Source organism: Anabrus simplex, chromosome 4, assembly GCF_040414725.1.
Source record: "Anabrus simplex isolate iqAnaSimp1 chromosome 4, ASM4041472v1, whole genome shotgun sequence".
NCBI classification, from domain to species: Eukaryota; Metazoa; Arthropoda; class Insecta; order Orthoptera; family Tettigoniidae; genus Anabrus; species Anabrus simplex.
In genome coordinates this window covers 92735567-92759777 of record NC_090268.1, presented here as the reverse complement: position 1 = coordinate 92759777, position 24211 = coordinate 92735567, and the positions used below count along the sequence as shown (strand labels likewise).

The following is a 24211-nucleotide window of genomic DNA, read 5'->3' as shown; positions in this document are numbered from 1 at the left end:
TCCTGAGTTTTTTGGCCAACTCGTGACTGATAGTTTCTACGGTCACATGTTCATCTTTGTGCATATACAAAAGAGCTAACCCATTCAACATTTCCTGTACAGTCAAAACCCCAAACCCCATGGCACTACAGCCCTTGAAGGGCCTCAGTCTACCAAGCGACTGCTGCTCAGCCCGAAGGCCTACAGGTTATGAGGTGTCATGTGGTCAGCATGACAAATCCCCTCAGCCATTATTCTGGGCTTTCTAGACTGGGGCCGTTATATCACTGTCAGATAGCTCTTCAATTCTAATCACGTAGGCTGAGTGGACCTTGAACGAGCCCTCAGGTCCAGGTAAAAATCCCTGACCTGGCCAGGAATCGAACCCAGGGCCTCCGGGTAAGAGGCAAGCATGCTACCCCTACACCATGGGGCTGGCTCCTGTACAGTCATATTTTGCAAATAACTTTATAAATACTTCACAGATGGAAAATAGCATTTTGATATTGATATTGCAGTCTGTTTTGGTAAGACAGCAGCAAACAGTTTCAAACTGCAGAAATGAAGTCCATTTGGTTCAAGATGATGGCTTTCAGAATATTTTTTTCCCCACATTCTGAGTTCATTGGAAAATACAACTTTAACCACTCTAGTATCATCTGGCCATTGAGTCATAATAGCATCAACAACAATATGTATTTCATCATCCAATGCCTTCACTGTTGATTCTTATTCTTATTCTTCTACCGCTTTTTCCACATCCGTGCGGTTACAGGTGCGAACTGTGTTCCACAAGTGGATTCAGCTCTGTTTTATGGCTGGATGCCTTCCTGAAACCAACCCTGTGTGGGGGGATATAGTCACTATTGCGTGTTTCTGCGATGGTTGGTAGTGTAGTGTTTTGTCTGAATATGAACAGGTCAGTGTTGGGACAAACAAATGCCCAATACCTGAGCCAGAAGAATAAATCAGTGGTTAAATTCCAGGAATCAAACTCGGAACCTTCTGAACCGAAGGCCTCAACGCTGACCATTCAGCCAAGGAGCCTTCACAGTTGATTGAGGGAGAATTATTTCTATGTTCTTCAGGTTATGTTTGTGTTGATCATATAACTGACTCAATATATGTAATAAATACAGGAAAAGAAAACTGATATCCTGTAATACTCCTCTGGGTCATTAGTCTTGTAGTTAGCTCAATGTATTTGTTCACCAACTTTGCACAGAATCTCCAGCTTATCAACTCCAATATTTGTTTTGCAATTTCTTCTGATTGAAAAATATCACATTAATCAAACTGAACTACGATTTCATGACTATCAGTTCTTTTTCAAGATCTTAACACAGATTGACATATGTTTTCACTTCTACCTGCTTTGAATGAAGAGCTGTGGAATGTCCATGGGATGAGCTAAAATAACCAATGATACTGTAAATTCAGAATATTGAATTGCAGCTCCCTTACTTAAGGTTTCAGTCAGTCAGTCACTACTGATCTGCATTTAGGGCAGTCGCCCAGGTGGCAGATTCCCTATATGTTGTTTTCCTAGCCTTTTCTTAAATGATTGCAAAGAAATTGGAAATTTATTGAACATCTCCCTTGGTAAGTTATTCCAATCCCTAACTCCCCTTCCTCCCCAATTTGTCCTCTTGAATTCCAACTTTATCTTTATATTGCGATCTTTCCTACTTTTAAAGACACCACTCAAACTTATTCATATACTAATGCCATTCCACACCATCACTCCACTGACAGCTCAGAATATACCACTTATGAAAAAGATATTGATTCCCATAGGGAACCTGAAATATTTGCTCTGTATGAGTAAACTTATAATCCCAATGTAGTTGGTCCGTAATTGGACATTATAAATTTTCCAGCTAACTCATTCCTGGTTGCCAGCGTTTCTCCCCAGTTGGCCTCATCAGTTGGTAAATAGTACACCCAGCAAGACGCATGACTAGTGCATACCGTGGAGGCCACTACATAGGCTACCTGGAGCCACCGGCAGTGCCAATGCACTTGAGACACTTTGTCTCATTTTCAAAAAACAGGTGATAAAGATATTGATTCCCATAGGGAAACTGAAATATTTGTTCTGAATGAGTAAACTTATAATACCAATATAGTTGGCCCATAATTGGAGCTGGAAAATTTATAATATCCAATTACGGTACAACTATATTGGTATTACATACCACTTAGTTGACCACGTTATCTCCTTTCTCCCAAGTCTTCCCAGCCCAAACTTTGCAACATTTTTGTAACGCTACTATTTTGTTGGAAATCACCTAGATCAAATCAAGGTGATTCTTTGGAATTTTTCCAGTTCTTGGATCAAGTAATCCTGGTGAAGGTCCCATATCATATTATTTTAAAAAAATGATTTATCAGGTGCCTATTTGTTTAATTAGCTCCGTATATTCACACACACAGTGATAATTTTGACTTCAACACTCGGTTGCTCTCTGTAACCAGCAAAGAGGTTCAATTTTGGGACTGAGGGCATGGAGCTATGGGACTTAAGGCAGGTACGCAAGGCGAGGGGTTATGAAACCGATCACTACATATTATCCTGATATATATTTAGCAGCATTTTCCTGGAAAGAATTTGCATTTGAGATAACTCACTTGGTTTACAACAGAGGTGCTCATGCTTAGCATAACATGCTGCGGGTATGCAGCACTGTAAATGGGCAGGGTGGCTATGAGCGTATGCTATTCAACCACAGTGATGTCATGGCCATGTCACAGGCCGTGAAAGTTGGGCGAAGTTCTCCCAGTCACTCTCGATCACTGCTGCAATACCCGAGTTTGAAATGGAGGCAGAAAATAATCGATGTTGGTCACTACTGATCTGCATTTAGGGCAGTTGCCCAGGTACAAGCAGGAAATATGTTCTACTAGAATGTAAGGAAGCCAGTGTGGAACAGAGAAGTTCCTATGAAATATAAAGAGATAATGTACAAGATGTACTAAACCCCTTGCATCCGGGAGATAGTAGGTTCGAATCCCACTATCGGCAGCCCTGAAAATGGTTTTCCGTGGTTTCCCATTTTCACACCAGGCAAATGCTGGGGCTGTACCTTAAATAAGGCCACGGCCGCTTCCTTCCCACTCCTAGGCCTTTCCTATCCCATCGTCGCCATAAGACCTATCTGTGTCGGTGCGACGTAAAGCCCCTAGCAAAAAAAAAAAAAACCCTTTATTAACATAAGCATCAGAGACTTCGACTTTGACAGCAAGAGATGATGATGATGATGATGATGATGATGATGATGATGATGATGATGCTTGTTGTTTTAAGGCGCCTAACATCGAGGTCATCGGCCCCTGATGGGACGAAATGCGACGAAATGCAATGACAAAATAAAAATACAAAATCCTCCACTGACTAGAATTCAAAACGTGAGGACGAAAAATGAACGGATGGATATGAAGTTAAAACAATCAGAGGAGACGACCCGCAATGCCTCAGTCTCAGAAACTGACGGAAAACAATAGTAATACTGACCAAGGGGCTGCTTCTATAGCTCAATACTAAATCGATGATGCTTGCAAGCTAAAGGGGTCCAAAATATAGATCATCGCACTCTCATAATGGTACTTATCACTGGAAAAGTAGAACCATGGTATTTGACATGGTGCGGTACTAATCAAAAGTATCGTAGACTCGCGGTATTCCACACATTATGGTACTACTCACAGGTAATGAAATTCACACAGGTAATACAGACCTATGGTGTTTCACACATAGCGGCACCATTTACAGGCAACGCAAACCTATGGTTTTCGTCACATACGTGTACTAACCACAGGGACTCGTACTATCCCGTGGTGTTCCTTATATAGTGGGTACTAATCATAGGCAAGCCAGAACCCTGGTGTCACTCATATAGTGCTACTAATCACAGGTACCGTAAAAGCCTGACCGCACGGTGCTCCTGATTGCTACTAATCACAAACCTATTTTGTACCTAACATAGTGGTACTACACGCAAGTAACAACGACCCATGGTGTTCCCCACGTGGTGGTACTAATCACAAGTAGTTTCATGGTTCTAATCCAATCATCCCTTGGTCGCCCCTTTTAGTCGCCTCTCACGACAGGCAGGGGATACCGTGGGTGTATTATTCGTCTGCCTTCCCCACCCACAGGGGGTGTGTGTTTGGTCCGCGAGAGGTATTTTATTTCCCTCAAGTCCGCCGGCAAGCCGGTTAGGACCCCCCCCTATCCGCCACCTGGGACGCGCCACGTGGGAGTATCACCTCTCCCCCTGCTACGCCTGCGTAGCAGGTTCGTGGACAGCAAGAGATGAGAGTAAAATTCAGGCCAGTGAGATGTTCCTGAGGAATATGGTGGGGAAGACAACGGGAGACAGAGTTAGAAATGTTGAGTCAGAAAAGAGGTAGGAGTAGAAAAATTGATTGACAGGATGGATAAGAATAAATTGAGATGGTTTGGGCATGTTATGAGGATGGAGGAGTGAAGGATACCAAAACGAGGGTTCGAAAAAACAGGAAAAGAGGGAGGCCCAGAGCAAGATGAATGGACTATGTTAAGAACAGTATAAGAAAAAGAAGAATAGACTGGAATACAATTACTGAAGAGGAGTGGTGGAAGGAGAGGCAACGGTAAAGAAGTGTCAATGACACTCCGACCTGGCAGGAGTTGGACAAGGGGAAATGAAAATTATGATGATGATGCTCCTACTGCAGACAAAGCTTATGACGATAAAGTCGAGGCATTCTATGAGTTGCTGAGCAATGTATACAATAGACTCCACGACAATGATATCTTGCCGGGCTGAGTGGCTCAGACGGTTAAGGCACTGGCCTTCTAACCCCAACTTGGCAGGTTCGATCCTGGCTCAGTCCGGTGGTATTTGAAGGTGCTCAAATACAACAGCCTCGTGTCGGTAGATTTACTGGCATGTAAAAGAAGTCCTGTGGGACTAAATTCTGGTGCCTCGGCATCTCCGAAGACCGTAAAAGTAGTTAGTGGGACGTAAAGCAAATAACATTATTATTTTTAGCAATGATATCTTGATAATTTCCAGTGATTTTAATGCCAAAATTGGACAAGAATGAAGATTTGACTTAGTAGGCAATTGTAGACTAGGTGTAGCTAACAATAGGGAAGATAGACTATTTAAATTTGTCAAGAAAATGAGCTGGTAGTCACTAACACATGGTACAAACTGCACAAATGTCACCTTTAGAAGCAAACTGTAATGAATCAGTAAGGAACATGATTGATTGTATTCTAATTAAAAAGTGATTTAGGAACATGATCAAATGAATGATAATATATCCTAATGCTGGCATTGGCTCTGATCATGTCCCAGTAGCAGCAGATGTACAGTTGAAATTAAAAATGGTTAAACCAAAACAGGTTTCAAATAGAATACTACAGGATACTACGATGAGAGAACCAATTCAAGAAGAGTTAACAATAAACTAGGGAACAGCTTACTCACGAATGTTGATAATGCACAAAGCCAGTGGGAAATACTGAGAAACACATAGACTGGTTGGTGTTTGTAAAAAACATTTAAGGATGACAGAGATACAGAAGAGGAAGAAAATGGATGATGGATGAGATACTGAAGCTGATGGAACAAAGATGGTGAGCAAAATGCAAAGTGGAGGATTTTTGGCAGATATAAAGAGAAACTCTAAACAGCTAAGGAAAAATGGATGGCAGAAAGGTGCAAAAAACTGACTGAGATAAGTGAAAAACATGACAACTTCAAACAGATATTTGCTTTAAGTCGTACCGACATAGATAGGTCTTATGGCGATGATGGGACAGGAAATGCTTAGGAATGGGAAGGAAGCGGCCATGGCCATAATTATGGTACAGCCCCAGCATTTGCTGGTGTGAAAATGGGAAACCGCAGAAAACCATCTTCATGGCTGCTGACAGTGGGATTTGAACCCACTATCTGCCAGATGCAAGTTCATAGCTGTGCGCCCCTATCTGCATGGCCAACTCGCCCAGTACTTCAAACAGCACAAGGAGATAACATGGTTATAAAAAAAGAAAAAGACCATCAACCAGACAATGCCAACAGAACCATTCTGGATGATCAGAAGATTGCATAATGTATAAATCAACAGTCTGGGGTGGATAGAGATGAGAGTATGAAGTTCAGTGCTGCTGATGGCCCAGAAATAATGGAAAACAAACTGCTACATTCTCTAGCTTTAGCTCCTAATAATAAAGCACCATATCAGGTATCATATCTCAGCTGTAGTTTCAAGACTGTTAACAGCTCACCATTTGAAACACATTTCCAACATCATCTTCATATTCATATGTAATTTAATTACAATCAGGTACCTGATTAATTAAGTTTCAGATTGAGATTAGGCTGAAGATGCCCTTAATTAAAGGGCGAAACATGTCCCTATAATTTTTATTTACAGATTTAATTCTTTATTAACATCTCTTTTTATGTATTGAATAGGTGAAATAATTAAACTTTATTATTTATTTGACTTCATTGTACATTTCAATACAGACCAAAATATGAGAATGATAACATGTAAGAGTTATACTATCAAGGAGCGGTTAGTGGCAAGTGTGTGGATGCACGAACGACAACACATGGGCAAACAATGAGACAGACAGACGTGCTTTTTCCTCGGGCAGTGTTAAAGACAGGCCGCGAATTGGAAGGAAGAAGATACAAGAAGAAATATGTGCTTTGAGTGAACAATCTCCTATGAAGTCGATGCGTAAACGTGCTTCGGAATTCGGTGTACTGAGAACAACAATGCAAGATAACATTAAAATAGACCTTAAGTTCAGACCTTTTTGACCGACGTTCGTAGACAAGTTATTGGATAGAGACCGGAATGAGCGCGTTCTAGCATGCCGTGCTTTGTTAACTACAAATGAAGAATTGCGCTATGCTGTTGAGGATGCATTTCGCACTATAACACCGGACATGCTCAGAAATATCTCAAGAAGTACACGGAGAGGTATACAACAATGTTTACATCATGACGGAGAACATACAGATATATTGGATACTTAGTATGTAAATAAGATAATCTAAATAACATTTGATACTAAACAGTTACAGGGGTACGGGGTACAGGGACTTCCTGCCCACCATTTACATGGACGACAACCGAATGGGGTTCAGAAATGGCTTTGGTACATGAGAGGCATTGTTCAGTGTCAATGTTCTCTTTCAAAGATGCTAAGAGCAACACAAAGATGTATTTGCATTTTTCATTGACTGTGAGATGGCACTGGACACCCAAGAGAGTTTCGGTTTACAAGGTCTGCCATCTAGTGGGCCTAGAGTAAAACGGAACATCGAAATTGATGACCAGACAGCCAGATGGCGTCAAATTGAAATGTCTGCACACAGTAGCTGTGGCCATACAATTATTATTATTATTATTATTATTATTATTATTATTATTATTATTATTATTATTATTATTATTAGAGTCAAACACAAAAAACTGACTGAAATTCTCCAGCAGGAACAGTTATACTTAAAGGATATCTGCATCATACAAAATTTCTACTGGAACCAGTGATCCACAATCAAGACTGGATGAACAAAAAGAGGAATACGCCACGGTTTCATAGTTTCACTGGTCCTATTCAACCTCTATCCCCCTCCATGATGCAACAGCCCCAAAGGGCCATGGCCAAACAAGAGACCGCTACTTAGCCTGAAGGTCTGCAGATTTAACATCTATGCTGATCACATATTCATAGAAGCCTTGTATGATACTGAACTAGGTGTGAAAGTAAATTGTTTCGTTGTAAACAATATTAGATATGCAGATAACACCCTAATTATTTGTGACAACATTCAAGGTCTTCAAGAACTGCTCATGCCTTGTCAATACAACTTATAATGAAAGAAAACTATTTATTTTACCCTACATATTTCAGGAAGTCATCCATTCCCTTCAACAGTTAAATCATCACTACATAGAACAGGTAAGTTGGTTCACATTCCTTGGGAGCACCATAACTGACAATTTGGACCCTAAAAAGGAAATCACATGCTGTATTGAGATTTCTAGATCATCCTCTCAAAAGATGATGTCAGTCTTTCATGATGATAATATAAACCTCATACTCTGGCCAAATCTATTAGAAATGCTATATCTGGTCAACACTGCTTTATGGATTTTGAAATTGGTCACACAGGAGAATGCTCAGAGTACCCTGGACAGATTTCATAACAAATAATTTCATAGCATTTATCAGTCATTAATAAATCACTTTGGGAGTGGCGACCCCATCGTACTAATGGCCTATATATGATTCATTCATTCATTCCCTGACCCGGTCAATGACTGGAACACAGGTTGTATGTTTTCATTTCCACAATAAAATGAGAAAGTCCCTATAAATTCCACTGCTGTCTTTCCACGGTTATAGCTACAGAGCAAAAATGACCAAACAGACATTAGCAGGACCCAAACACACAACCTTCAGCTTTCATGGCCAATGCTCACATCATCTGACCTATGTTGGTCTTGGTATTTCTGCTCTATTGGCTATCTTAACCTTTCAAGTGGTAATGATGGAATAAATCATCATAGCCGCATGGCTTCCTAAGTGACCACGACGGAATATTTCGTCATCACATTGTAAATGTCTTTCGGCGATGGGTTTGACGACTTATTCCGTCATATGATCCGAGATCGCTTTCCTTTGTGTGTATAAGTTAGTTTCGAGCTTTGTCTACAGTGGCAGCCCTCTCCTAAAACCACGCGACCAGGCGAAATGCTTTAGTTCCACGCACAGCTGGCAGCCAGCCAGTACTGGCCGCCAGGCTGCTGAGAATGGTAGATAGTGCATTATGGCAGGTGCAAGCAGAGCTCGGAAATGTCTGCGAGAAGAACTGTTTGATTTATTACACTGTGACAATTCGGAGAGTGATGTGTCATCTGATAGTGAGACTAATGTTGAAATGTCAGGAGATAGAGAGTGCAATGGTGAAAGAGACTCAAGTGAACGTGACGGTAGCACTAGTGGTGATATTCTGCTCGATGTATGGACAAAGATAGGATCTGAACAGCCGAGATTTACATTTACGGGGCAACCTGGACTGAATGTACAAATTGAAGACATAAATAATCCGCTAGAATATTTTCAATTGTTTATCACACCTGTACACAAGAGTATGTTATTGTAGGTTTCCTGTTGCTTTCCTCATGGAGCCAGATTCTCTTTCCTTGCCCTTGGCACTGTAATCATGTTAACAGCTTGTAAGTGAGACTGTTTTTTAAACCTGATGAAAATACCTGACCAATTAAAAGTATCTCACTGTAAGTTCCCGTTGCTTTCCTCAGTGAGCCAGACGTCTTGCCCTTCGTACTATGATCATTTTTGACAGCTTGATACATATTCTGTACTTTTGAATCTGATAAAAATACTATAGTACACAAGAGTATCGCACTATATGTTACTTCACAGTACCTTATGGAAAATGTGCCACTGTGTTAGTAGCTCCTCAAAAGAAATGTACCGCTTGACAGGTTAACTACAGATCCGGCAGTACTGCCATCACAACTGTATAGTGTGGTATTTTAATGGAATACTTAATTATTATTCAGTCCAATTTCCCAGCTGAAAGGTCAGTATAGTGGACTTCAGTTCAGAGGTTCTCATGTTCAAATTTTTTTCTGAGCTGAAGAATTCACTGGGTGGACTGGGTGTTTGTGTTTGTTTTAATAGACACCTTTTCATTAAAACATAGCACATCGTACTACTAAACACCACAGAAAGACATAATAATTAAATAATATCTCACCGAGCTCGATAGCTGCAGTCGCGTAAGTGCAGCCAGTATCCAGTAATCGGGAGATAGTGGGTTCGAACCCCATTTCAGCAGCTCTGAAGATGGTTTTCCATGGTTTCCCATTTTCACACCAGGCAAATGCTGGGGCTGTACCTTAATTAAGGCCAAGGCTGCTTCCTTCCCATTCCTAGGCCTTTCCTATCCCATCGTCGCCATAAGACATATCTGTATCGGTGCGACGTAAAGCAAATAGCAAAAAAAATAATAATAATATCTCTCCACATAGAATTGGTATTAGGAAGGGCATTCAGTTATAAAACTAGGCAATGTCCACATCATCATCATTATTTAGAGCAGTTTACGACCACAGGCTGGGTCTACTTGGAACATAAGCCTCTCCATCGTTTTCTGTCCATCCACCACTTCTCTTCTGTTACTGTCGTCCAGTTCCCTCCTCTTGCTTCGATGCTCTTCTTTACATCTTTCAGCCATCTGTCCCTCGGTCTTCCTCTAGGTCTTCTTCCCTTCAACTCCATTTCTAATATTCTCCTTGGTATCTTTTCTTCTCCCACTCTCTTAACGTGTTTATACCACTGCAACCTTCATTTTTTTATCTTTTCCTGTAGGGGTACATCATTTACCATTTCCCAAACTCTCTTATTTCTTAATCTGTCCATTCTCATTAAACCAACTCAACACCACTGAAACTTCATCTCCCTCTCCTTCATCACCCACGTTCCTGATCCATACATCAAAATTAGCACAAAATAAGTCTTGTAAATAATTCCTTTACATCTCTGTGGTACAACCCTGTTCCATATCAATCCTCCCACACTCTTAATGAAAGAGGAAGGTGTGCAAATTGATTCTTTGATTTCCATCCTGTTTCCTCCATTTTATAAAATTACACTTCGCAGGTACTTAAAGCTTTCAGCTCTTCACAACTGCTCCCCTCCTTATATCATGCCATTGTACTTTCGGTTCTTGTTTCACGTTGTTAGCAGCACTTCACTCCTTTGGCTGAGAACTTAAATCCATAAGATGACACAACTTCTTCCCATACATTTAGCTGTTTCACGTGTGTGACACAATCACATATGGACCCTGTCAGGGTGTGGAAAAAGCAGTGACAAAAGAAGATCATAAATATTATTGTTTTTATTTTGTTGTTGTCAATCATTATTTAACGACAGGTTTACTGTAATATGTATGATGTGTACAGTAGATAGAAAACTGCATGCAAGAGAGAGGTATAATAATAAAATTTCATGAACTACATGTACTGCATTTCAAATTTTTCCAGGATATACAGAAATACTTGGACGATGCAAAAGAGGGTGCTATCTTCTTTAGTCTGGGTACCAATGTACGCAGTGACAAACTTACTCCAGATAAACGTCAGATGATCTTGGATACGTTCTCACAATTTCCTCAGAGAGTGTTGTGGAAATGGGAATCTGATACACTTCCAGGACAGCCCAAAAATGTCAAAGTTGGCAAATGGCTACCTCAAAGTGATATATTAGGTGAGTACAAATTTTAGAAAAAGAGACAAAAGCATGTACAGTATCTTTTTTTTTGCTAGTTGCTTTACGTCGCACCAACACATATACATCTTATGGCGACGATGGGACAGGAAAGGGCTAGGAGTGGGAAGGAAGCGGCCGTGGACTTAATTAAGGTACAGCTCCAGCATTTGAAATGTGAAAATGGGAAACCACGGAAAACCATTTTTAGAGCTGCCGACAGTGGGGGTTCGAACCTACTATCTCCCGAATACTGGATACTGGCCACACCGAGCTCGGTGTACAATATCTTTGTAAGTTGATAGTTGCACTTTGCCATGAAAGAAAGTTTTAAGACAACTTTTAAAATGAATGTACATAAGATCATTATATAAATCCAAAAAGAAACATCATTCAGTGATTACTTGTTCACTTTCCACTTTATTTGGGACCTTCATTTGATATTTATGGTAAACAGGTTATAAAAATGGTAGAGATAAAACTAATAATGAAAAATCTACCTCTTCCATACACTGATGGAATGCATAACAAGTGCATACACCAATTCAGATACCTCAGAACTCAGTTATTTTGTATACTGCAGTTGACACCTTTGTGGCTTGTTTAGTAGACTTGGAGAGTAAACTGTGAAATCCGCTCACGTACTCCCTTCACTGGTCTAGCCGTCCCCGTCGTGGGTGGTGGCCTAATTCTAGTGCGCTTTCCTTTGTTCACGTCCCCACGTTAGTTTTAATGTATGCATGAGGTATTCAATAAATGACAATACCACACAGATGTGGTATGGTTCACTATGTGTTGGGAATTCCAGGTTATGTTTGATCATGAATAACACTTGACAGTGACAAAGCTTTACATAACCTAAAATGTGTCTGAAATTCAGTGTCGTCGTAGTCCTCGAAATACATTGTACATACTTTTAACCACCCAGGACATTTATTTATTGCATAATCTTGATCATATTACTCATCGCTGTGATTTTCTGTAGCAATTTTCTGTAATAATAAAACTGTTATAAGAAATTGACAAGTATTGGAAGGTGGGATTCTCCTTATAACTTAACCTTAGTTGCGTAGAGCCAAAATGGGACAAAATATGAGATTTATAAGCTGCAATTAGATATTCCAGCCATCTACGAGCAGCCATCTTGGAAGGCTATTATCTTAGATTTCCCATTTTACCAGCTAACCAATCTCCGGTCAAATTGTAAACCGAGATAATACCCGTTATCTGACATAATGTTGTTGGTGAATACAAACTTAAATATTATCTTGGTTTATGTAGTGTTAAACTAAGATAAAAGCTTTTACTAGCGTTGGTGAATACGGGCCTTACTGCGTAGTCAATTACTAAATGAATTTTAATTATATAATCATGCCGTACTTCTATTTAATTGTAATATGTGTGCAATATTGTTCCTTTGGTGAACATTTTACTGTATAATATTGAATCAAAGTCTCAAAAATCTATTATTACCACATTTAAGTTGGTAAACTGTCAACCTTTATGTCTCTGTGGAAATTTGCTGAGAGAGCTTACCATTTTGTAGAGCTTTTTTTTTCTTCAGTTTTGATGTATATATCCCCCCCAACCGCTATATCCCAAAAAACCTGGTACTGTTTGTTGTCTGTGTGTTTTTTTGGCCCCACACTTTTAATTCCCAATCACCGCTACTGATTTGAAGGTCCATAACAGGAGAAAATCAGAGTATGCATCATATTTCTCTCAGTTTTAAAATTACCCCCACCTAATATATCTGAACACCGAGGTAACATGAAATAGAGAAATTAGATGTAAAAATATCTGTGTTTGCAATAAGTAGCCTACATCTTATAAATAAAATTCTAGCTTTCATGTCTGTTTGTCTGTTTGTTCGTTTCACCATCACAGGTAAACGGCTGAATGGATCTCAACCAAACTTCATATTGAGAATCTACTCATCTAGGAGCAGCTTTCTGTATGCATATCATTTAAAAATCACAGAATAGACTGGGGGTTTATAGGAAGACCAGAAGAGTTTTTTTCAATTTTCTCTTACACTATTGAATATATCTTGATCAAATTTCATATTTAGAATCTTGCTTGTTGTTTTAAGGGGACTAATATCGAAGGTCATCTGCCTAAATATTTAGAATCTTCTCATCCAGGAGCAGGTTTCAATATGCACACCATTTAAAAATCACTGAATAGACTAAGGGTTTATAGGAAGACTAGAAGAGTTTTTTTCAGTTTTGTCTCACATTATTGATTATATCTTGACCAAACTTCATATTTAGAGTCTGCTCAACCCGGAGCAAATTTTGATATGCATATAAAAATCACAAAACAGACTGGAGGTATATAGGAGGACCAAAAGATTTATTTTCAATTTTTCTTTTACACCAAACTTCATATTTAGAGTCTACTCATTCAAGCACAGATTTCAATATGCATATCATTTAAAAATTACTGAATAGATTGGGGGTTTATATGAAGACCAGAAGAGTTTTTTCTCCATTTTCTCTTATACTATTGATTATATTTTGACCAAACTTCATATTTAGAGTCTTCTCATCCAGGAGCAGGATTCAATATACATATCATTTACAAATCACTGAACAGACTGGAGGTTTAAAGGAAGACCAGAAGAGTTTTTCAATTTTCTCTTACACTATTGATTATATGTAAAATCTGTAGACTATATTTGAAATGCCCCTTCATTATAAATAACTTCTTTTTTAAATCTACATAATTTTGCTTACTCTTCAAATGATGGAGGAAATTATTATTTCCTACAGGCTTCATGTTCTGCAGCCAGTGATGGACACCCTCGCAGACCTACAGTTATTTGAAGGATTCATAAGAGGAGAAAAAAAAAAGTCACTGGGCGAGTTGGCCGTGTGGTTAGGAGCGCGTGGCTGTTGGCTTGCACCCAGGAGATAGTGGGCAGCCCTGAATATGGTTTTCCGTGGTTTCCCATTTTCACACCAGGCAAATGCTGGGGCTGTACCTTAATTAAGGCCAAGGCTGCTTTCTTCCAACTCCTAGGCCTTTCCTATCCCATCATCACCATAAGACCTATCTGTGTCAGTGCAACGTAAAGCAAATACCAAAAAGCAAGGGAGCAAAATCAGTATGCATCATATTTCTCTCAGCTTTAAAATTACGCCCACCTAATGTATCTGAACATCGAGGTAACATGAGAGAGAACTTTTCCCTTTGGCGTCTGTCTGTCTGTCTGTCTGTCTGTCTGTCTGTCTGTCTGTCTGTCTGTCTGTCTGTCTGTCTGTCTGTCTGTCTGTCTGGTTATATATCTGTTTATTTATTCCTAAAAGTGGAACACAGCTAGTTTTAATACCAATGACAGAGCGCAATATGTATATTCTTGTAAATGATGGACACGGAATTTTGCCATCATTATTCCATCCTTCAATGAGCCATCATCTGATGTGCTCAATAGTCTGCCTCCATTGGACTTGATCTCTGATTGCACAGTGTAACTTCCATTTGTCCTGCAACTTCACCATTTTAACAGGCTATTTCCTTGTTGACATACAATATCTCCAAGAATTCTTTCATAATATATGTAGGATAGTCTCCTTTATTCAATTCATTAAGTAAGGACTGAGCTATTCATTCCTTTCTGCATCCACGACATTCTTGACATCCTGCGATACACCCACATCTTAAAACCATCATTTTTCCATGTTCTGCCATTCCTTTGCCATAAAGGAATAATGGTAACACAAGGGTCTTCAGAAATCTTAATTTGGTTCACCTAAAACCGACCGACCGACTGAATTTAGGGGTGCTGCCCAAGTGAAAGATTCCCTATCAATTCTTTATCTAGTCTTTTCTCAAACAATTTTGAAAGAACTTGGAAATTTAACAAACAGTTCCCTTGATAAATTATTTCAATCCTTAAATCTTCTTCCAGTAATTTTATTTTGCTCCATATTGTTTTCTTAAATGTCAACCTAAGATTTTCCAACCTTCAAAAGCTCCAATCAAGCTTATTTCTCTACTAATGTCCTTTCACATCATCTCTCCACTAACAGCTTGGTTGGATAGTTTGTCTCCTTTCTCCCAGTCTTCCCAGTCCAAAGTTTGCAACATTTTTGTAACACTACTCTTTTCCCAGGAATCACCCAGAACAAATGGTGCAACTTTCCTTTGGATCTTTTCCAGTTCACAGATCTAGTAACCATGGTGTGGGTCCCATACACTGAAACCATACTCTAATTGGGGTCTTACCAGAGACTTATATGCTTTCTCCTTTACTCCTTACTACGACCCCTAAATACCCTCATAACTATATGAAGAGACCTGTAATATTTCTTTACAACCTCGTTAATGTGATTACCCAAATAAAAAGCATATAAGGAATGATTGGTACCTAGGTACTTACAATGATCCTCATGAGGTACTATCACCCCATTAACACAGTAACTAAAACTGAGAACTTCTTCTCTTGGTATAACTTACAACCTGACTTTTCTTCCCATTTACCGTCTACTGTTCATCCCACAAAGGTGGAGGTGGAGATATGAGAAATATCATTAAGTACAGCAAAATTTCTATTCCTTCTGTGCTGTCTAAAATTCTAGATAAAGTAATATTTAAAAAAAAGACTAATTTTGAACAATAAATAAAATGATTTTGCATTTCACAATATGGGTTTCGGAAAAATACCATTTCAGTTGACCTCAATGCTATAAGAGGCTCTAGACAGTAAAAATATTTCTGCTGGATTGTTTATTGATCTTACTAAAGGTTTTTGATACTGTGGATAATACGATACTTCTAGCTAATTTACAAAGTGCAGAAGTTCCAGGAATAGCTTTGAAAGGTTTTAGAATCTAGCTTTCTGCTTTGGTGACAATGATGCTTTATTATTTCAGAAAATTATATTATATATGGTGCTCTACAAGGATGCATTTTAGGACTAGCATTGTTGCTCATTTACATCAACATCATTACAATTTATCATTAATGGGCCACATCACATTGTATGCACATGACACAACCCTTCTCTACATGGGCAAAGATGTAAACTTCATGATAGAAGACATGCAGAATTATATAATCACTCTTTCAAAATGGTATAAGGGTACAAATTAACTATTAACTTTCAGAGGACCAATTACATAATCATCTCAAAACAAAGTACAAAAGAAACAGAGCATTGTAAAGTATATATTTATGATAATGAAATAAAAGAAGTCAATAAAGTAAAATTTCTAAATTTGATTATTAATAATAATTTGAGATAGACATGTGAAATTTGTAATTAAAAAAGTCTCACCAATTGCAGGAAAGCTAAAAAAACTTAAGAGATCTTATTCCTCAAAACATTCTATTACAAATCTACTACACACTTGTACACAGCCATCATCAATACTTGAATGTAATTTTGTCTCACTGTAGGAAATCAGTACCTAATGAATTAATTGTAGTACAAAATAAGGCAGTCAGAAATATGTTTAATTTCCTGTACTGTACTAAACTTTATTGAAAAAGCACACTTCCACCACTTAGTATGATTGGAGAACTCAGAACTGTTATTCTCATGTACAGGATATGTCTAAATTATATCAGCAAAAGAAAATCAGGGATGATCTTCATGTTATGTAAAGAATGATCGCACAATGAGATTGGTGGGGAAAAAATTCCATTTTGCAAAAATGAGGTTAATTTGTTACTTCCAGGCATGTGATTAAAATTGACAAACTCACCATATTTGCTCTGGCAGTGCACAAGCTGCTGCCCGCTGCTGTGTTTCAGGGAAGGAAGGGGAAGTGGGATGAACGATAGAGACAGAGATATGCTTGTTCGTTTCATGCAATTGCTTCCCAGTCTCAGTAAGCAGCATACAGTTTGTTCTGCATACATTGACTACTAAGCTTGCAGCAGAAACTGACTCTGTTTTGGTACACCAACAAAGAAATGGCTGATAGGCACCTAGCCTATAGTGCAGCAAAAGGCAACAGGAGACAAGGTATGTCCATTGTCAAGTGACTGCATGAAAGAGGACATTATAGTAATGGACAAATTTCAGCATTGGTTTAGTGTCAATACTTGTGCTGGCATTGTTGGTAACTATTTACTTGGGCCGCATGTCTTTCCTCCTTGCCTGAATGGTGAGGAATGCTACTGTTTCTTGGCAGAATCACTGCCTGGATTATTGGAAGAGCCCTTCTGGGTATTCGACAGTGAATGTGGCTGTGTTGTGATGACGCTCCACTGCATTTCAATCACCATGCATGCAGTACTTAGGTAGGCTGTGTTGGTTCAGTTAAATGTCCTCCACACCTGGCCGATTTAACTCACATGGACTTTCCTTGTTACATAAAGATCAAAGTAGATGTAAACAACTAAGGTTTTGATTGAAGGAAGAATCCTACCTTCCAATATTAATTTGATTTTTATGGCTAGTTTATGTAATAGCAAACATATTCCAGCTTTAAGTCTAGTTAAATGACTTGATAGTTAACTCACAACTTTCTATCAAGATTTAACCTCAACTTCGGTTTTTATTAAGGAGTTTCAACCGGTCATTGTATTTTAAATTCAAGTCTATCACCATTCAAAATTTATTTTGAATACATACTAAAAAACTATAGCAACTTCTCCAGCATTTTGAAGAAAGAAGATCACTTTGTAGGACTCCTTATGCACATATATTTTATTACAAATTTGAATATTGGCTTGTTGAGTGTTTTAACTCAATATGAAGGAATATTGTATGTCATCATCATCATCATCATCATCATCATCATCATCATCATCATCATCATCATCATCATCGTAAGTGTTTTTTTAAATTTCATATGTGCCAAGTTCTGAATCTTTATATATGTTTTTTAGCTGGAGATGTTCCAAATTAGAGGAATGAAACATGTACTTGTTTAGTCATTTAACTAGACTTTAAGCTGGAATATGTTTGTTATTACATAAACTATCCATAAAAAGCAAATTAGTATTGGGAGGTGGGATTCTTCCTTCAACCAAAACCTTAGTTAATAAAGGTTACTGCGATCAATGGACCAGAGGAGAAACGATTGGGTGCATTCCTTGACTGACAAGGGTGTCTTAATTACAGTGTGTGTTTTTGTACTGTGAGTAATACCAGAAGTTCACACTATAATACACGCCAAGCTGCCAAGTGGTACACTTCCCAATCATCCAACGACAATAGTTAGCAAGTGTCATAGACCGGAAAAGAACCACCTACAACAACAGCTTTCACACGCTAGTGTTCCTGTATTAACGGTTTCAAAAAACCCCAGCAGCACATTCATCTTCAAATCTGTACATTTAACTAGAAGATAATATAAGCTATATAGTGGTTGGACTTTAAGTTAATATCATATAGTGGCCAAAAGTGCCCCATTTGAACTTGGCATGTACGCGTAACGAAAGAACAAGACTTCATACGAAAACTTGCACGATTGCCTTATACCTTTTAACATTTGCATATTGAAGTGTACCATTGTCTTACGTTGCATGTAATGTATTTTACACAGTATGCAATTGAAAAGGTCATTCAACACAGGTTTTAATTACCTGGCCTACTGTTATTTTAAAACACATTTCACTTTGTTAACGTAAATTCAAATTCAGATTCACATTACTTATTTTGACAAGGTATAAACCTAATATAAAGTATATTATAAGAGCATAAGCAGCTACATTTAAGCACTTTTTATAGACCTTACGACTAAAATAACACAATATGACAAAGTCATTCTAGGAACTTTTACTGGTAAAACTTGAACATTATCATGTGTTTGTGATTCTTTCAATGGGTTCAAAAAGAGGTATCTTTTTAATATATTATTGATCTTCTAACTTAAGACGTAAAAAACAGAATTTCACTCTGAAATATTACCTAATGTCAGTCAAATATGAAATGTTTATTGGCAAGATACAACTGTTAAAACATGTATTCTAATGTGTATGTATATGACAGCTGAGGATGACTTATGAAGAGTCAAAACCGGTCCTGTTATAAATTTTTTTTAATAAATTAGTATTGATAAGGCGGATCTCTTTCTTTCTATGACATTCCTGATGGGGATTCGAACCCACGTCCTTCCTGGAGAACCGAGCACACCTTTACTGCCTCGGCCAGGCAGCTCCTATAATTGAGACACACCCTGTATAAAATAAAACAGAATACAGTACTACATAATACCACCTACTTCTTCAACTCTTATAACCATCTGTATGCTGTATCTTTTTAATATTTACTCTGTGAATTATGGCAAAAATAAGTTTCAAATTCTCTGGAATAGAAGCTTCCAATAGACTTCCTGTAGACATAAAATCAGCACCAACTTTGCAATTTTTTAAACAAAAGGTAAAGAAAAAGTTGTGGGAAAGTTATACTGTCATCAAGCTGTAACCTTGCTGTTAAATTCAATTCATATACCTACAGTATACTCTTAGTATGCTTGAGTACGTTTGTAAATATCTCCGGTCATTATTCAATTACAATTAGTTTAAATCTGTTACTTATCTCCTCCTCTAGTGAGGCTATGTAATTGTTGTTTCTTCCTTAAATCAGTTTATTGTGTATCTGCCAATTAAGTCTATATACATCATTAAGTAAGATATCTTCCCTTCATACATTGTATCATTTGTATCATATAAAGGACATCAATTTTCTGGTATTTATTTTTCAATTATGAATGCCCGTTACTTTAGTAGGCATTGACTGAGCTCAATCTGCTAAAGGCCTGCCCCAAAATTATGTTTACAATTCCTCTGAAATAATAATAATAATAATAATAATAATAATAATAATAATAATAATAATAATAATAATAATAATAATAATAATAATAATAATAATAATAATAATAATAATAATAATAATAATAATAATAATAATCCCAGATGATAGTGTGCTTAGACACAGCATTTCTTGCAAATGAAATTCTGTGTCATATTTTTTTCTATTTAGTTACCAAATTTTCTGACAATAGAGCTCAAGTAAATACATTTTTGCACTTTCTCATATGCACACAGCAATGTTGATTGTGAAAGCCTTTTGGCTCAGTAAGCAAGTAATTTATCATGCCATTCCAGTAGTTGGCATACCCTTCTGTCTTACCTTTATTGATTGTTGTCAGAAGTTCCTCATTCTCACATTCAATTCACTCTAGCAGTTCTTTATTATTTTTTTTTTTTTTTCTAATTTTGAACAGAGTGTGTTGTCATCCACAAATCATTCATTAGCTTCTAACTTTGATGCCACCTTTGTATGGATACAAATTTTCATATGAATATCATTAATTGCATTTCAAAGATATTTGTTTATACAATGTTCTTATTTCGTATGTTCCACTAAAATTAATTTCTTATGGGAATAATATTTTGCAGCGCACCCTAATGTGAAGCTTTTTATCACACACTCTGGGTTGCTGAGTACTCAAGAAGCAATTTATCATGGAGTTCCAGTGGTTGGAATACCCTTCTTGGCTGACCAGTTCACGAACATTCAGAAGTGCATAAACCATGGTGTTGGAGAAAAGGTGGATTATGATACTATGACAAAAGAGAGCTTCCATGGGGCCATAAATAAAGTGCTAAACACTCCTAGGTAAGCAAACTATATCTATACATATAAAACTGTAATTGTGAGCAATGTTTGCCTGTGTGATTTTTCTGTCATAACTTGAAATGGCTGGGGGATATTTCTACAATTTTACATGTATACTTAGGTATATTCTAAATTTAAATACTGTAAAAAAAACTCACATAAGGCACATGCAGAAAAATAAAAGTACAAGATTGGAAAAAATTGACAGTTAAAATTTCTGGCATTCCCAAACACCTGCAGATAGAGTAGAAATGGTTAAGGAAGTAATTTTAAGATGTGGCTAGATCTGTAATTGAGTAAGCAAAAGTATCTTTCTTGAGTAGATGGCTCACAATAAGTGTTCCTACAGTTTCCTTCTTTAACGTTTATGGGACAGTAAAATATTAGCATGTTCAGTTCAGTTCCAGCCTATTCAATCCCCTTCTAGGGCAACAGCCTCTCTCAACTTCTTCCAAATTCTTGTTAGTGCAATCCTCATTCAAATTGGTCATGCAACTCATTTCAGGACATCGGACCATCTGGTTGAAAGGCGAACCCTGCCTCGCTGTCTACGAGGGCAAGTCAATAAGTATTTGCAATCAGTTTTTATAATTTATTGCAAAAGAGTACACATTTTTTATTGGTATCATTTTTCAACATAGCCACCCTGCTTTTCAATGCACATGGTCTACTGTTTCACAAGCTTTCTGATATCCTCTGCAAAAAGGTTTTTTGTTGCATAGCAAGCCACGCATGCACCGCTTCCTTCACCTGTTGATCAGAACCATGGCTGATGTGCATATGGTTTGCCATGTCATCAACAGTCACTCGTATGTTATTCAGGATCACATCATGGACTTGTTCAATAATGGCATCAGTTACGGTTGCAGATGGACGACCAGATCTTTTCTCATCATTCGTGCGACACTTTTTGAAGTGTTCAATCCACTCGTAAACAATTCATTGTGACAAAACATTGTCCCCATATTGTGCTAAAAGTCTTCTATGAATTTCCACTCCTGGTACACCCTCAGACCACAAAAAATGGATTACAGAACACTGTTCTTCCTTGATGCAAACAGAGAGTGGCGCGGCCATGTTTACATCACAACAGCACAAGCTGTACTGATCTGATAACGCTGAAACTTACCACAGACATAGACAATGATGCCATCTAGCGGCTGGTGAGCATGCAATGCCATAGAGCCAACCTAAAAACAATTAGAGCAAAACTGCAGATACTTATTGACTTGCTTAAGTATCTCTGGGGTAGGCCCCTACCATACAGTTATCAGACTTGTCAACTCATGGCATGCACTAGCAAGATTTTTCTTCTTCTTTGACACAAATCCAGTTTGTTGTACAATACAGGTAGTGTCGCGATACATTGATCTTCTTGAGTTTGAAGTCCACTCGTACTTACATAGGAAGTTAAGCTACAGGAAGTACATATGATAAAATATTAGGATCATAGAACTGATATGTTCTAAATCTTTTACAGCAAAATAAAGGGAAAGGTCGTGAAGGGTGTGAAAATGAAAGACAAGCTAGGAATAACAAACCTAATACTGGCAGAGTTGGAAGAGAATAGGAGATGACCAATGAAGGGTGGTTAGGAGTGAAGAAAGTCTGACACAAGTAAGAGGAAGCAATACCTTTTTCAGCTACAAGACTGTGGTCACCAACCCATGCTCCCAAGTTGAGAGCCACTAGGGTCCCCATTTCAGTTGCCTCTTAAAACAGGCAACAGATATCATGGATGTAATCTACCACCCCCACTCACAAGGGGTTCCAGGTCTGCAAACAATTCTCAATTAATATGTATGTCTGTTAAAACTGTTGAATTCTTTTTATCCTTCAATGTTTAGTGTCATTTTTAACTATATACTCTATTTACCTGTGTAATTTCCTCCCTTGCATAATTTAGCTACCCTTATATTTGAAATGGATAATTTGGAGATAAACAAAAGTTTTCATAATTTTCCTGCCATGTCAATGTGGTTTTTTTTTTGCAAAATGTATAGTACCGGTATTGAAAAACATTTGTTTCACTGGCCAGTCATCAGCATGTAACAAGTGACTAAGAAGCACAAGCAGCAACATTGCAGTAATGGGACCACTTTCCAAACAACTATGTATAGTGTTAGGTTATGCACGCATTGCTAGTCGCTTGTAGTAACTATGTGGGAGATGCGCATTTGGTCAATAACATACTGGTCTATGTGCTACCTATTTTTACATATGTAAATGAATAATGGTTAGTGATGGATAATAAAACCGGAAGTTACAATGTACAGTTTAAAGTATTGGTCTTGCAGAAAATAACGGTAATAATGCTGCTGCACATTACTTTTCATACCTTTGCCCTACGTACACTATCGTAAATATTTTCTAAATCAATGAGTGTCATCTCCATCTCTCTTCTATATTCCCAATGTTGTTCTATTAATTGCACAATACTGACGATGGGGTCTAGTGTTGATCTTTCATTTTGAAAACAATATTCAATATTACTCTTCCTATAATCGTCCTTTCACCTTTCTTCTCATTCTCTTTTCTAGTACGCTTTCACATATTTTTGCTACCTGCGGTATGATGAAGATGAAGCTTGTTGTTTAAAGGGTCCTAACATCTGGGTTATCAGCCCCTAATGGTACAAAATGAGACGAAATGTAATCACGATTTAAAATTCTAAAATTCTTCCACCAATCAGAATTCAAAACTTGATGATGAAGAATGAATAAATGAATATGAATTTAAAATAATCAGCATATTCAACTCACAATATTCAAAGGTAAAAATAATTCCAAAATCAATCCAGAGAAGAATTTTTAAAAAAAGGATGAACAATGAGTATGAACTTAAAATAATCCGTGAATCCAACCCACAATGCCCCACCTTTCCAGAAGCAAATTTAAAACAATGGTATATACTCACCAAGGGGCTGCTTCAAAACTACAATCCTGAATCGAGGATGCTTGTTGTCTAAAGGGGTAAAAAATCCAGGTCAACAGCCCCTCATAATAGTACTTATCGCTAGTAAAGTAGAACCATGGTATTTCCTATATAGCGATACTGACTTAACATAGACAGTCGACAGACTCATGGTGTTCCACATATTTTGGTATACTCACAGGTAACATACTACACACAGGTAATGCAGACCTATGGTGTTTCTCACATAATGGCGCCACTCATAGGCAACGCAAACCCATGGTGTTCCTCACATAGCGATAATAATCACAGGGACTCGTACTGTCCTGTGGTGTTCCTCACATAGTGGGTATTAATCACAAGCAATGCAGACCCATGGCATCACTTGTACAGTGGTACTAATCACAGGCAACACCCAGACT

At 37.9% G+C, this 24211-nt stretch overlaps 1 protein-coding gene across 3 annotated transcripts in view; it reads left to right on the top strand.

Moving 5' to 3' along the window:
* Positions 1-24211, top strand: part of LOC136872181 (UDP-glycosyltransferase UGT5) — a 108183-nt gene that overhangs the window by 72853 nt on the left and 11119 nt on the right. For all 3 annotated transcript variants that reach the window (XM_068227462.1, XM_068227463.1, XM_068227464.1), the window contains exons 3-4: positions 11071-11293; positions 20657-20876. In XM_068227462.1, the coding sequence (XP_068083563.1) occupies positions 11071-11293; positions 20657-20876 (443 nt within the window). The remainder of the gene's footprint in view (positions 1-11070; positions 11294-20656; positions 20877-24211) is intronic.